This window comes from Astatotilapia calliptera, chromosome 7 (assembly GCF_900246225.1).
Source record: "Astatotilapia calliptera chromosome 7, fAstCal1.2, whole genome shotgun sequence".
Lineage (NCBI taxonomy): Eukaryota > Metazoa > Chordata > Actinopteri > Cichliformes > Cichlidae > Astatotilapia > Astatotilapia calliptera.
Window position 1 is genome coordinate 19,528,261 of NC_039308.1, and position 15,635 is coordinate 19,543,895.

At 42.8% G+C, this 15,635-nt stretch overlaps 1 protein-coding gene across 1 annotated transcript; it reads left to right on the plus strand.

Annotated features, from left to right (window-relative positions):
• The first annotated feature begins 9,975 nt into the window (after positions 1-9,975).
• Positions 9,976-11,031, plus strand: LOC113027334 (uncharacterized). The gene is made up of 3 exons (XM_026176953.1): positions 9,976-10,313; positions 10,489-10,863; positions 10,975-11,031. The coding sequence occupies exons 1-3, from the start codon at positions 10,011-10,013 to the stop codon at positions 11,029-11,031; spliced, it is 735 nt and encodes a 244-aa protein (XP_026032738.1). The 5' UTR covers positions 9,976-10,010.
• Positions 11,032-15,635: the final 4,604 nt, after the last annotated feature.

Here is a 15,635-nt window from a genome sequence, read left to right on the forward strand (position 1 = left end):
ATATAAAAAAAATCTCCCAGTGACTGACAAACAAAAGGTTTATTGTTTTCATCCAAATAATAAAAAATCAAGAATTCAAAGTATTCTATTTCAATTAAATTAAACAATTAATTATATATAATTCTATATATGTATATTAGATTTAATATTTTTTAATATATATTTTATGCTTGATTGATAGTCAGAAAAAAAAAGGTAAATGGCTGATGAGATGCAGTTTTCTGTCACTTCCCTGTTACTGTAGACATGCGGCATGCAGGCTGCTGCTGCTGCTGCTGTGTCCACCAGCCACTAACAAAGGAGGGAGCCCAAGACAAAAGGTGCTGGGTCCTGCTCAGATGTATGTCAGTGTAAACGGTGGGTGGGTGGGTGAGTGGGTGGGGGTTTGAGCGGCAGGAAGGGCACGCATGGGTGGGTGGGTGGTGAGAAGAAGAGTCTACCTTGAGTGGTTGAGTAACTACAATGTGAGCGGGGAAATGTGTCTCCCTCCATGACTTTTTGTTGGGAAGAAGTGTGTATTTTTACCTGTTATGTATGGGCTTTCTTTTAAATCGATGCTGTTTACATTATATCTCTGCACAATATTTCTGATATGGCAACAGCTTATTGTCACACACTGCATGTCTGAATATTTAAAAGCTTTGTATGATGTCAGGCACTTTGATTTTTCACATAAATGCAGTTGCAGCTGCAGAATTGGGCTGAAGTTGCAAGTATTTGCTTTAAAGCAAGCGTCTTTTGTCATTGGTAGTTTTTACTTATCAGTTAACCTAAAATGAAATGAAATCATTTTTTAAAAACTTTATTAAAAATGGAGATCTGTGTTTGGTTCGGCAGCAGTTAGGTGGCTCTGTGTATCTTGGAGACCTTGTTGTGGTTCTTCAGTGGATTTAGGCTGTCTCGTTTGCTTCTGTTTTTTCATGTAATCCCAGTCTGATTCCATGTTGTTGATATCAGGGCCCTGGGGGGGGGGGGGGGGCAGGGTAGGGGGTAATACCATCTGTTTCTGGACTCTTTGTTCTTCTTGTTGTTGAAGATCTTTGGTGCAAGCACTGTGTGTAAGCCATGCATTATACAAACCACCCAATAAAACTCAATTTCCTTTCATTGCATCTACTTGACTACACTTGTATATGTGTAAATGGTGGTAAAACATGCTTATTAATACTGTACAGTATATGTAATAGTTGCACTATGTTCATCTAAAGGCCGATGTGATTACTCTTTAATACTCACGCAGAGTAATTACTTCACTCTACATGATGTGCACAAGGAGATTGGTTGTTTGTTGTTTTGTCTTTTCAAGACAGAAGACAGAAAAGCCCATCTGCTCTGCCCTGATTGTTCAAACAAAGATCTGAGATGTTCTGTGTGCTTCAAGGTTTTATTCATTAAGCAAAAAAAAGGGGGGGGGGGGGGGGGGGGAGTAGTTTGGATTCCAGAAACTTTTCCTTTCCTGTGACATTCAAACCCACAAAAAACCTCAGCCACAAATCTTGCGAGCATGCTCACTGGTGATTGTTGCCTGATTTACAGGCAGAGACACAGAGAGGAATTAAATTTGTGTAAGATACAGACGTAGTTAATCATGTTTGACAAGTGTTGATGTTGCCTCTTGCGAGGTTCGGTTATGAATTATGGATTGTGGAATGCATTTTTTTTTTTGTCTTGAATTTAATAGAAAGCTTGGGTTAGCAAATTATATTCAGTCACTCTTTCTATCACCATCGCCGCTGCTCGTGTCAGCAGAGCTAATGCTCGAGTAGATTCTCCGCAACACTACTAAGCAGTGTGATACAAGTGGTGTCTAAAATGTGACACCTTGTGAGCTGAGTCATGTGCAAATATGAAATGTATACAGTGCTTATAAGCATAAGGTGACAGATGGAAACAGGACTCGGCCTTTGTTAATGCACTTCCATTGTGCCAGTTCTTCTGTCGCCGTGACGTACATAGCCCCATGTATTTCCCAAACACTGTGGCAAATGATCATTTGGCCCAAAAGTGACTTCCCCCTCCTTCAGGGTTATTGCTCATAACCTGTGTTATATATTTTCTTTTTAAGTCAGAGCATCTCAAAGAAAAAGAAACACACACACAAACAGAAAAGGCCTAAGATATTCATGCCAAGCATTTTTGATGTCTCAACAGATCTTTGAAGGAATGTCTCTGGAGTAAAAGACTTGTGAAATATACACACCTGCGCAGATGAACACACACTCTGTTGACAGTGAGTCCTTTGGGTGCCAGGTAGCAGCCGGGGTTTATCACGCTGCTTGGACATATGGCTGCTGCGGCAAATCTGATTAATATGGGATGGCCAGGAGACCAGCGTGCAGCGTGGGACAGACTGCGCCAGGACATCCCCACTGGTCCGGCCTCCCCCTCACACCGTGCCAGGCCTCCACCCGGCGCAGCTAAAAACAGACCCGTCGTCAGGGATTCAGATGGTCTGAGCAGTGGGAGAGCGGGAGCAGAGGAGGTGTTGTACAGATTTAGAAGGTGACCGATGACTTTTTGGATACGCTTACATCAGCGTGCCACCATTTCAGTGTAAATATTTACTGCTAATTAAAAACGAGGGTCTTCAGTTAATTCAGTCAATTATTTCTTAAGAGTTTTGCAAATAAAAAGAATCAGTTTAACAGATATTTTGTGTTGTATATGTTCTTAAATGCTTTTAGGAGTCTTTTGGAACTCAAAAACACTTAAATTGAGTCCTACAGCATTTGGGTCAGCAAAAGTTGCTAGATATGTGACCACACATAGACGGAGGTGATACAAGCGGATAAAGTGATTGCTGCTGTTACGGGACTTTTCATGGACATCTACCTTCAGCTACAGGTCTAAACATGCTGCCTGTGTCCTCTTAAATTCTCATTTTTCCCCTTTCACAGCATAACAGCACACGTACGTTCACAATGAGCACAACAAAGTGCACACGAACTGTTTGTGCCGGTTCTGTCGTGACGTAATTTTCTTGTAATCAAGCAGGCAATGAAATAATTATTTCAGTTGTCGGACAGATTTTTAAATATGTGCTCCGTTTAAATGTACGAGATTATGATGAAAGAAAAAGAAACTCATACAGTTTCTTTCTGTATGTATTTCCCAGAATAACTTCTTTTAAACTGTCATTGCATTTTTGATATATCTCTTAAATTACAAAACACACCATTACAATGTGTATAAAGTGGAAATAAATCCACTAACTGCTGCCTGCAAGGACCTTTAGACAGAGATGTTACATTCAGCAAATTACCACGGCTTAGGCCTAAATGGATAAATGATCCTGAATTATTAATGCTTGAACTACTATTTTATATAGTTAAGCCCTTTAACTGTCTTTATATGTCTTTTAAGGATTACCAGAAACTGTTGCACTCCTCCACTTTTTTGCGAATGTTTAACTTTCTTCCAGAAGCCTGAACATCTTTCTGGCAGTGTTTATTTTAAAGGAATATTATTATATTTTGTATACAATCTTTACGTAGGAGTAATGAATAATAGGTATTGATTTGTAAATAACTGGCCATGAACAACTTGGACTTATTACATAATATTATGCTACGGTATATTTTTTACTAACTGGGCAGCTCAATCTCTTTCTGTTGCTGTGACACATGAAAGAAAGATGAACATGAAAGGTAAAAGTGAGGTCAGAAGTTAAGTGTGACATGATACTTGGATGCAAAGTATAATCCGATATTTAGAATCCCCATATAAGAAGGTCAGTTTTGAAATGTTGCTAATACAAACAGAAAGTAATTTCAAAGATAGGTTTTTTTTTATGACGGTTTGACCATATTTGACCTTGAAGAAGAGGTCAGAGGTCCAAAGTAATGTCATATTTAGAATCCCCATATATCATTGCCTTTGCCTATATGTTGTTAATACAAGTGTGATGGCTGCATGCAACCACACAGTTGAGATACTTAGGCAATATTCATTTGGTCTTTTGTCTTATGTTTACGTTATGCTCTAAAGCTTCTGTGAGCATAAGTTAACTAATTTGATATTTTGAGTTTACCTGTAATGCATGACAGCACTAAGCTATAGCCCAAATGGTGGCATAGACTTTGCTTTGCATTGTTTGTTATTTTATATAGGTATGTCAAATTCAAATTCAAATTCAAATTTTATTTGTCACGTACACAGTCATACACAGTACGATATGTAGTGAAATGCTTGGACAACTGCTCGTGACCTAAAGAAAACAAAAAAAGGAAAGGCTATGAATAAGATAGGAAATAAATATGAAAAATTAAAAAGGGTAAATTTAACTAGGAAGGAATAAAATATAAATTAAGGTTAAAAATGAAATAACTGTACAACACAAATTAGAATGAAGGGTAAATTTAACTGGGAAGAATAAGATAAAATATATAAATTAAAGTTGAAAATAAAATAACTGTACAACAAAATACACAATATAGAACTATATAAGAATGTATGAAGAAATCTAAATATAAATAAATATATACACAATAACAGCAGCTGTACAAGTATTAACTGGAAATGAAGAATATAGTGACCAGTGTTGTGCAAAAACAATGTCCAGAATGTCCAGTGTGTGTGTAAGAACCATATGTGTGGGTCAGTACTGTGTGATGGTGTGATTGAGAGACCGTATCGCCTGCGGGAAGAAGCTCCTCCTCAGTCTCTCTGTGTTGGTCTTCAGGGAGCGGAATCGCTTTCCTGACCTCAGCAGAGAGAACAGTCTGTTGTTGGGATGGCTGAGGTCCTTCACGATCTTCCTGGCCTTGGTCCAGCACCGCCTGCTGTAGATTGAGTGCAGGTCAGGGAGCTCAGAGCGGATGGTGCGCTCAGCTGACCGCACAACCCTCTGTAGAGCTCGTCTGTCCTGCATGGTGCTGTTCCCGAACCAGGTTAAGATGTTTCCCGCCAGGATGCTCTCTATGGTGCACGAGTAAAAGTTCCTGAGCACCTTGGAGGGCAGTTGGAAGTCTCTCAAGCGTCTGAGGTGGTAGAGACGCTGTCGGGCCTTTTTCACCACGGTGTTGATGTGACAGGACCATGACAGGTCCTGCGTGATGTGAACTCCGAGGTATTTGAAGCTGTCCACTCTCTCCACTGGGCACTCGTTGATGACGGGGGTCTGGTAGTTCCTCTCCTGCTTAGTGCTGAAGTCCACTATCAGCTCCTTTGTCTTACTGACGTTTAGAAGGAGGTTGTTCCTCTGGCACCAGTTCTCCAGATTCCTAATCTCCTTCACGTAGGCCGTCTCGTTGTTATCAGAGATCAGGCCCACCACGACGGTGTCGTCAGCAAACTTGATGATGGTGGTGGAGCTGGTAGTGGCCACACAGTCATATGTGTACAAAGAGTACAGCAGGGGGCTCAGAACACACCCCTGGGGGGCTCCAGTGCTGAGAGTGGTGGAGGCTGAGACATGTCCGCCCATCCTTACTGCCTGTGGTCTGCCAGTTAGGAAGTTGGAGATCCACTGACACATAGATGAGCTGAGTCCCAGATGCTCCAGCTTGGTGGTGAGTGTGGAGGGAATTATGGTGTTAAATGCAGAGCTGTAGTCTATGAAGAGCATTTTAACATAATTCCCCCTTCTAGTGTCCAAGTGAGTGAGTGATGTGTGGAGGAGATGAGAGATGGCATCGTCTGTGGAACGATTTGGATGGTAAGCGAACTGTAGTGGGTCCAGTGTGTCTGGTAGTGAAGAAATGATGAAGTCTCTGACCAGGCGTTCAAAGCACTTCATCACTACTGAGGTGAGGGCTACAGGGCGATAGTCATTGAGAGAAGCAGGATGGGGTTTCTTCGGGACAGGAACAATGATGGACTCTTTGAAGCATGTGGGGATCACCGACTGAGATAAAGAGATGTTGAATATCTCAGTGAACACAGGAGCTAGCTGGTATGCGCAGTCTCTTAGGATACGACCTGGGATGCCGTCTGGTCCTGCTGCTTTCCTGGTGTTCACTCTCTTGAAGGCTCTCCTTACTTCATGCTCGGAGATGACGAGCACGTTTCCGGTGCTGGCAGTATCTTCCTGTCTGCAGCCGTTAGCGCCGCTAACACTAGCATTGTTGGAGACCTTAGCTGCAGCCTCGAAGCGAGCATAGAAAGTGTTCAGCTCGTCTGCCAAAGTCACGGCCGCGTTCGTCATACCGGTTGTTGGTGTTTTATAGTCCGTTATTGTCCTTAGTCCCCGCCACAGGCTCCTAGAGTCACTCTGTTGGAGTTGTGACTCTAGTTTCCTCCCGTAGCGCTGCTTCGCCTCTTTCACCGCCCTCTGCACGTTATATGACGCGGCTTTGTACGGGTCCATGTCCCCCGTCATGAGTCCCGTGTTGTAGGCAGCAGTGCGGGATCTCAGAGCGTCGCGGATGGTTTTATCCACCCACGGCTTCTGGTTGGGAAACGTTGTGATAGTCTTTGTCTCCACGGTATCATCCGCTAGTTTCCCGATGAATCCCACAACCGCTTCCGTAAACACGTTGACGTCATCGTCGGAGCTGTTTCTGAACATGCCCCAGTCTGCGTCATCGAGTGCGTCCTGTAACGCGGCCACTGATTGATCCGTCCAGCGCGCGACCTTCCTCTGAACCGGAACTTCCTGTTTCAGCCTTTGTTTGTATTTTGGCATGAGGAAGATGGCGGCGTGATCAGATTTGCCAAACGGGGGGCGGGATTGTGCCTTGTAGCCGTCCTTGACCGTAGTGTAGCAGTGGTCCAGTGTCCTTTCACCCCTGGTGGGGCAGGTGATGTGTTGATAAAAGTTCGGCGCTGCGCGTTTGAGGTTGGCGCTATTAAAGTCCCCCGTCACAATAAGCGCAGCGTCCCGGTGTTGTGTCTGGTGCTGTGTGAGTGCCTCATGCAGCTCGCATAAGGCGGTGACCGTGTCCGCTTGTGGTGGAATATAAACGGCACTTACAATGACCGATGTAAATTCCCGAGGTAGATAAAAAGGACGACACATGATGGACAGTAGTTCCAGATTTGGTGTGCAGGAGCGTGTGAGAGGAACAACATTCGCACTGTTGCACCAGTTGTTGTTCACCATTAAACACACGCCGCCTCCCCTTGACTTCCCCGAGTCCCGTGTCCTGTCCATGCGGTGAACCGAGAAGAACTCAGCCGGCTGGATGGCGTGGTCCGGCACCGCTGGGTTCAGCCATGTCTCGGTGAAGCAGAGGAGATTGCAGTCCCGAATGTCTCTCTGGAACTTTATCCTGGCCCTGAGGTCGTCAAGCTTGTTCTCCAGTGACTGGACGTTGGCGAGCAGGATGCTAGGCAGAGGTGTGCGGTGTGCACGAGCTCTCAGCCTGTTCCTGACGCCGGCTCGCTTCCCTCTAGGCCGCCGCCGCTTCCCTTTGTTCTCCCTCGAGATCTCACTCGGCCAGCTCGGATCCGGAGTTAAAAACTTCGAATTGTGAGTACATTGTATACCAATAGAAACAAGAGTGTCACTGTCATACCTAATGTACCCAATGGTGATGATTTTGCCGATTTAGAAACGCTGAAAACTAACTTAAAAAACAAAGACAAAGAAAAAGTTGTTAAGGGGTTCCGAAAGAGACTCAGGCGCAGGCCAGGGTTTTCCTTTAAGCGAAGGACAGTGCGTTTATTTACAGTGAACACATACACCAAGTGGCTATATACAACGTGCAGGGGAAACGGGTCCGGGTCGCCAGGGTCCGTGGGAAACAGGGTTGGGAGAAGGGTGTTCCACACTTTCTGTACAAAAAGTTCCCCCTTCAATCACTCCTCTCCGCATCGGGTTCCAAAAACGATCTACACAAAAAACGTCGGGTTAGCAGGATAATAATAAGAAATTCTCAAGGTGAAGGTTAGCCGAAACACAAGTCTAACTGACACTGATAGCTCAACGATCCAGCGAAGACTAGTGCAGACTCGCCATCTAAGTAGTGCAGTAATCAGCTGGGATCAGCGGCCGGTGTGGTGATGAGCAGGTGTGTGGGCCAGCAGCGGGAGCCCGCAGTGAGCATCGCCGTGGCGAGAGAGAGAGAGAGAGAGTGAGAGAGAGAGGGCGAGAGAGCAAACAAACCACAAACATATTGCCCAATAGAGGATTGACCAGCGGGGCACAGGGACCATGACAAAAGTGGTCGGAGCAGTCGTGACGGCAGCCGACCTCACCGGCGCCATCTTACTCACTATGTTATATTGATTATATTTCTGCTCTTTCTGAGTTACCTGACCTCCGCTCCAGTCCTTCCTGGTTTGGCTGAGGGTGGAGCTGGTTTAAATGCAGAAGCCAATAAAGTGGACTGGACCATCTATTGTGATCATGCAGGGGGAATGGGGTTCTTCTTGAATGATGGTTAGCTGTAATCTCTTTAGTTTTCACCTTTGGTGTATATAATGGTTTATTCATTTGCTATATAACTGGAGCTGTTTCTCATTTGGGCAGGTCAGTTTGTTGAGTTATGGTTTTGTTAAGTGGCGTTTGAGTAGTGTTCTGTTAGTTAACCTCTTTTATGGGCCCACTTGGTTCTTAAAAACTTTATTTTTGTTATTTTGAATTTTTGTAATCATCTTGTCCTTTTTGGGGGTGTAATAAAACCCATTTTTGAAGATTACATTTGTGCCTGTGTGTTCCTGGCTGCTTGGATCATGACAACAAGTAATGGGAGTAAGAAACATTTTTAAATATCTCTGTATAGCCTTATTATCACTTTAGATCAATCTATTAAGAGATCAGAGGTCAAATGTACCATGATATTTCTAATCTTTATGTGACACTTTTTATATGTTGACATTACAGGTGTGTAGAAATCATAATTTCTATGTTATAAGGCTTTTTTTTTCTTCTTCAAATTTTTAACCAATAACAGTATTGTGGCATGGTGGTTATGCCAGTACTCTTACTCTTGCCGCACAGCACGAAGGTCCTCAGTTCAATTCCACCATCAGGCCGGGGTCTTTCTGCGTGGAGTTTGCATGTTCTCCCCGTGTTTGCGTGGGTTCTTCCTGGGTACTCTGCCTTACTCCCACAGTCCAATGACATATAGGTTAATTGATCAATCTAAATTGCCCATAGGTGTGAATGTGAGTGCAACTGGTTGTTTGTCTCTGTGTGTTAGCCCCCTGACAGACTGGGGACCTGTCCAGAGTGTACCCTGCCTCTCGCCCTATGACAGCTGGGATGGGCTCCAGCGCCCCTGAAAAAATGATAAGCGAATGGATGGATAACCAATAGCTTATTACAGTTTTTGCTCGTTGCTTGAACACTATAAACCCATGCTTAGACTAAAGTAACACAACTTGAAGCTTTTGTTACCATACCTCAAACACATGTACCCCTACCTTAAACAAAAGCGCTGCTTTGCACCCTAGTTGCAATTATGCAACACACATGGTACTGCATGCTACACTCTATTTCATACATAAGACACTTCGTTCAAAAATGAAATTTCAGGGTGCCATTTGGAAAACACATGTATCCAAAATACAAAACACATCGGGTAATTGCAACCACTCAAATACACACCTGAAGGCACTTACTTGCAAAACTGAACACCAATTAGCCAACCACAAAAAGCCCTCAGTTTAGCCAATTCAAGAACTTTGCAAGCATGGATGGAGGGAGAGCAAGAGGAAGAGGAGGAGGAGGTCAAAGAGGCCATGCACGGACCCATATTTCTGATGAAATAAGAGCAACTTTGGTGGACCATGTCATCAACCACGGCCTGACTATGAGGGAAGCTGGGCAGAGAGTCCACCCACATCTAAGCCGCTTCACAGTGGCATCTGTAATAAGAAAATTCCGACTAGAAAACAGGTCTGTCTTCATCTCACTGCCTTCTACTCTACTCAGATGGTTTTCATAGTACTGTTCTACAGTTACCATATCAAGTGTACAGGGTATTGCAGGGTGCTAATGCTCCTTTTGCAGCCAAAGTGGTAGTTTCTGTGAAACATAGCATGATTACTTATATTGAAGTACAGTGGATGACACAGTACATACAGTGAAGTACTGTAAGAAAAATAAGCAAACCGATGACAATATGTGGTTGTATTTCTCTAGAATGACTCGAAGACCTTCTGGGGGAGGACGCCAACGCCTGTTCACACAACGGCAGGAACTTGCTGTTGTGGACCTAGTGAGGGCAGACAATGCCATCCGTCTCCACCAGCTACGAAAGCAAATACTTGCAGACAGGCAAGTGTTCAGCAACATAGACCATGTGAGCATCACCACCATCAGACGCATCTTGGGTAAACACAGCATCACCATGAAGCAGCTCTACAGAGTCCCATTCGAGAGGAACAGTGACAGGGTCAAAGGACTTCGAGCTGAATATGTACGGGTAAGTGTAACTGTCCTTTACATGTACAATACAGTATTGGTGAAATCCAGTAGCAGCTGAATATGTACCATATCAGTACCACATGGATCCATTCTGAGAGCTACACAGGTACCTGTGTGATGGGGTTCTGTATGTGTAGCACTGTAGTACAGTGATATGTTCCCCTTTTTTTCAGAGAATCTTGGCCATGGATGGAGCTGCACAGCCTCATGAATTCATTTTCATTGATGAAGCTGGATTCGACCTGAGCAAAACAAGACGACGGGGTCGTAATGTAATTGGCCAAAGGGCAATTGTGCACGTCCCAGGGCAGCGCGGGGGAAACATCACATTATGTGCCGCCATAAGCCTTCGAGGACTTCTGCATCATCATGCAAAACTAGGTCCATACAATAGCCAACACATACTCACATTTCTAGATGCTCTCCATGATATAGTTGTACAGAACAGACCAGATCAGCCCAGGTTTGTGGTGATATGGGATAATGTCAGTTTCCATCGGGCTGCTCTGGTCCAGGCCTGGTTCTCCAACCAAAGTCAACTTGAAGTGGTATGCTTGCCCCCTTACTCACCATTTTTAAACCCTATAGAGGAATTTTTTTCGGCTTGGAGATGGCGTGTATATGACCGCCAACCACATGCCCGCATGCCTCTTCTGCAGGCAATGGAACAGGCCTGCGGCGACATTCAGGTGACAGCAATCCATGGATGGTTTTGACATGGAAGAGGATATTTTCCCCGGTGCCCAGCGGGAGAGGACATTGCTTGCGATGTTGATGAGGTCCTGTGGCCAGACCCCAACAGACGGCGGGATCCATGAGCCCACGTATGCACAATTGTCATGATTTTTTGTTTACAGTATAGTGTTTTTTCTATTACTGTATTATGGTTTTTTTGTTTTGGTTTTTTTTGCTTTATCTGAATTCATGGTACTGCAATGTACAATATTGAGTAGGTCTATTTGCTTTTTTGGTTGTTTGCAAATGTGTCTCCTGAAAAAATGCCTTCTGAATGAACAATGGAAATCAAAGACTGCAGTGCTTTATATAAAGTAGACTAGTGTGTTCCTCCTGCTCTGTAAGTGTTTGCATATGATGCAAGTATGTGTCATTTTGTCAACAGAGTTACATTTTGACAAAGGAATGTTAGGTTTTGATAGCAGAGTTTAGGTTTTGAGAGTAGAGTTTCAATTTGGTGCAGATGTGAATGGTATATTTCCCAGTGTTGTGTCATGTTTACTTGTGTTTAGGGTTTTGGCACAATGAGCAAAGTTTTGCAAAATGTGTTCAGGCAACGGGCAAAAACTGTAAGTAGACCTTGGTGGATGTAAGCCAAGTTTTAATAAATTGTCAACACGACCCAACTCTGCACCCCTACAAAGTGTAATCCGAATTCTCCAAAACATTTTGCCTTATTGTATTTTCAGACAGAATGATTCTCACGTAAGCGCGCAGGTAAACACTATCAAAAACATATCATCCGTGGTGGCAGTAATCAGGAAGGGGGCAAATACTTTTTCGCAGCACTGCATCTTCATTAGTATTTGCATTAGTTTCCCCCTCCTTGTCTTTGTGATTCTTTGTCTCATTCTTGTTAAGTGTTAGCATTTACGCTCATGGTATACTGAGTTCATGGTCAGTTCCTTAACTGCAAGGTGATCCCTCTCCCACCATGCTTGTGAATTTTGGCCAAACATCTCCACGTTGGTCTGTCCAAAGGTTTTGTGGTTTAATTCCTCATCTGTGTGTCATGGGGCTCTTTGTGCCTAAATCGTCCTGTCTTCTCCTCTGTTTTTGAGTATCTATTATACTCCCCAGCTGTGCCCCAATCCCCCGCTCCTTGTTTCTGTGAGAATTTGGTTTTTGCATTTAATATTTGGTGTATTTTGATCAGCCTCAATAAATGACTGACTTTTTGTTAAGTTTGAATCCCATATTTGGATCAAAACTCTGAATCTCATGTCTTTGGGACAAAGAGCATTTTAAATTTTGTGCTTCCTAGCAATTTCTGACAAAATAATGGACTGATGCAAACATTTCATTAAAGATATGAAAGGTATAACATGCTAAAGGTAAGAGGAACTAGACAAATAGTATGCAATGTGTTTACTTCAATTAGCATTTAATACATATAAAGCAATTTATTTTGGTACACATCTAAGTAGATTGAAGTTTTTTCATGTTGACCTACGTACATTGTTTGAAGAAGACATTTATTTGTCATCTGAACATGACAGAACCACCTTGGCATTAGACTGTCAGAAAACTGCTGCCCAGTGATTTTCATAACCTTTCCATAACTCATTTGGCTATGATCTCCTAATCTGTTGATGTTATCAGTGAATATATTACCTTTCCAAGGGCTGAAGGATTGCTCCGCCATTCTTGCTTATGCTTCACATTCCTCATGGTTGACTGACTGACCCGCTGATGGCACTGAAGTAAGAACAATCTGTGTATTAGGACTGGATGCAGTACACATGGGTAGATCCTGTGCGATTTCTCAAATGATTAGCAAGTAGGCAAGTCATCGGTTAAAGCACAAAAAACATCCCAAATGCTTGCTCATAAATGGTATTTCAAAAACACGATTCAGTCTCTATCAGCCACCTGACTCAGCTGGTCAGCTAATAGTAGCACTTGCCAATTTTAATCTAATGTCTTTTTTGTGTTCACTTTTGCACAAATGAAAATGTTTTGTTTGATATTGTTTAAAACCTGATTAGATGGGTTGTTATATATTTTTGAACAATAGAAATATCATTATGGGTGTGAGTGGGTGATGGTGGTTAATTTCTCTTTGTGATGAATTTTATTGCTTTCAAGATCTCATTCTCTGACCTCACTGAAGTGATTGTATCTGATAATGCCATTAACCACTGCCCTGCAATTCTCCAGAGAACAATCAGGCCACTAGAATAGAAAATACTTTGATTTCTGAAAGAGGTGTGGATTTTTCTCAGTCCTGATTTATCAAAGGAGAAGATTGACTGCACTATATTTGCCTCTAAGTAACTAAATCATGCATTGATCTGTCCACACCTGCTAAGCCTTTCATTAGTATGCCAATGGCTGATGGAAAGAACGAGAGTAAAATTAATTGGTAATAATAAAAGACTCACTGATGTTTCATAAGCCCTTTTGTCATACGCCATTTGTTGTTGTAAACAGCAATAGAGCAGGGCATAAAACTATTCCTTTGATATTTAGCCATTATACAACACTGTGAAATCGTCTTTAGCCACCCCTCATTTCTTTAGATTTTGATGGGAAATGGGTTATCTACTGAAACATGCAAACATGAATGGAAACAGACTATATAGGGTGACTGCAGAGTTCTGAAAAATACAGTTCTACAATTCTAAAAAGCCTGAAAGTCAATTTGTCACCTTTACTGTTCAATGCAGCCCGAACTCTTAGAGCCATGCTTTCTTGTCATTTGTTAAGTAGTCTTCAGGAATCATTCTCCCGGGTTCTTGTAGGACATTTAAAGCTCATCTTTGGATGTTGGCTGCTTTTTGTTCTGTTCTCTGTCACAGTGATCCCACTCTTGCATCAATAGCGCTAAGGTCTGGGCTGTGGGAAGGCCAGTCCATGACTGCTAGTGTTCCACTGTGTTTTTCTATCCAGGTGTGCTTTTACTCTACTGGCAGTGTGTTTGGGATGATTGTCATGATGAAAAAATGAAACTGAATAGTATTGCATATTGGATAAAAATCAGAAACTGCTTTTCTGCATTTATAATACCATCAATTTTGACAAGATCCACAACACCACTGGCTGAAATGCAGCCTCAAACCTTTACTGATTTACTTTACAGATGGTCATAGACACTATTGTACCTCACTGTACTCCTGACCTTCTACTATGCACTGGCAACATGGATCAACAGAAGGGCCAGATGCATCTCTTAGGGTCTGTGTCAGGTCTCTGCAGGATTTCTTTCCTATGTCTTAAGGACATGACTTTCACATACTGTTCTACATGCCATGCAGATATATGCAAAGTTTGCTAAGCAAAGTAATAATCTGAACATAGTAATGTAGCAAATATTACACCTGCTAAACATCAGTATGTTCATCACATGCTGCTATGCTGATGTTAAAGCTAGCATTTTTACTCAGTGTTCTTTAGTCTGTGACTCTTTGTAGCTTCATTTAAATCATTTTGAGGTACATCTTAAGCGCGAGAGGTGTTACACAAATACCTTCCACTGTTGTTAGTATTATATTATTATGTTGTCCTTGTCTCATAGGCCATCTCAATTACACATACAACTTTTGGCAGAAATTGATGTTGACAGTACATAGATGATGCAAAGGCAGAAAGTAAAGACATTTTGTGCAGCCAATATAAAATCTACGCATACTACTTCACCCAAATCTGCTTGCATCTTCTTTCTCTGTCGCTCCCTCGTACTTTTATCTATGTTTCTGTCTGCTGGCACAGTCCAAGGTGCCCAGTCTTTATCCCCATCTATGCAACAATAAATCTGCTCTGCCACAGGAACTTTAAAGTCCCCAGGTGAGAGCTGCGAAAGGAAGGCCCTCCTATCAGAGAACAGCCAAGCATATAGTGGACAGTGTCATCTCTGGGATTAAAAACTGCTGCATCCACTGTTCCCCTGGCCCATTGACTGATGGATAAAGCCTTGGACTTCACCTTATTGAAAGAAGGAGAGAGCGCCCGGGGAGCCATGAAATCCATAGACCCTTCTTTAAATGGGTTTGTAAGAGGCTTCCGCCTAGCAAACCACGGCTGAAAGAGCCCATTAAATAAAGCCCAGCTCCTCGCCGAGGAGCTGGGGCAGATTCATCAGAGAGAAGAAGGCAAAGATAATGATTGCTCATGGCCAGATGTGAGACGTTGGCTCCACTCACATGCCACGTGGGACAAAGTCAGTAACAGCAACAGACACACAAACAGTCTTTTCGAACTCATCTCTAGCTGAGAATTGTGTTTGCAGAAGCAGCTACATGCAGACAGACATATGGACACACAATATACCCACAGATCTGAGATATACAGAAGAGAATGGGGTTGGATATTTTTTTCTTAAGCAGTCTGAAAGTGTTTTATTAACCACCTTCAGCTGATTTAATCAGTGACCTTAGGTTAGTAACATGGAAATGAGTCTGCAAAGCACAAACCATAGCATAAGTCAATTTCATATATCCAACTGTTGAGTCAAAGTGGGGAACTTTTTTCCTCTCTCTTTGGTTTGGTTTGGTGAGACCTTCACGATGAGAGGAGATGGAACGCAGCCGGGGCAGATTTGAATATCAATGCGGTCAGATAGGATGGAAAGGTGCTGGAAGGAGGG

Bases quoted from the DNA above. Each gene is read 5' to 3' on its own strand.
- LOC113027334 (XM_026176953.1), top strand. From the start codon at position 10,011: ATGTGGTTGTATTTCTCTAGAATGACTCGAAGACCTTCTGGGGGAGGA. The intron at 10,314-10,488 runs GTAAGTGTAACT...CCTTTTTTTCAG, and splicing joins TTCGAGCTGAATATGTACGG to AGAATCTTGGCCATGGATGG. The intron at 10,864-10,974 runs GTATGCTTGCCC...CCTCTTCTGCAG, and splicing joins ACCAAAGTCAACTTGAAGTG to GCAATGGAACAGGCCTGCGG.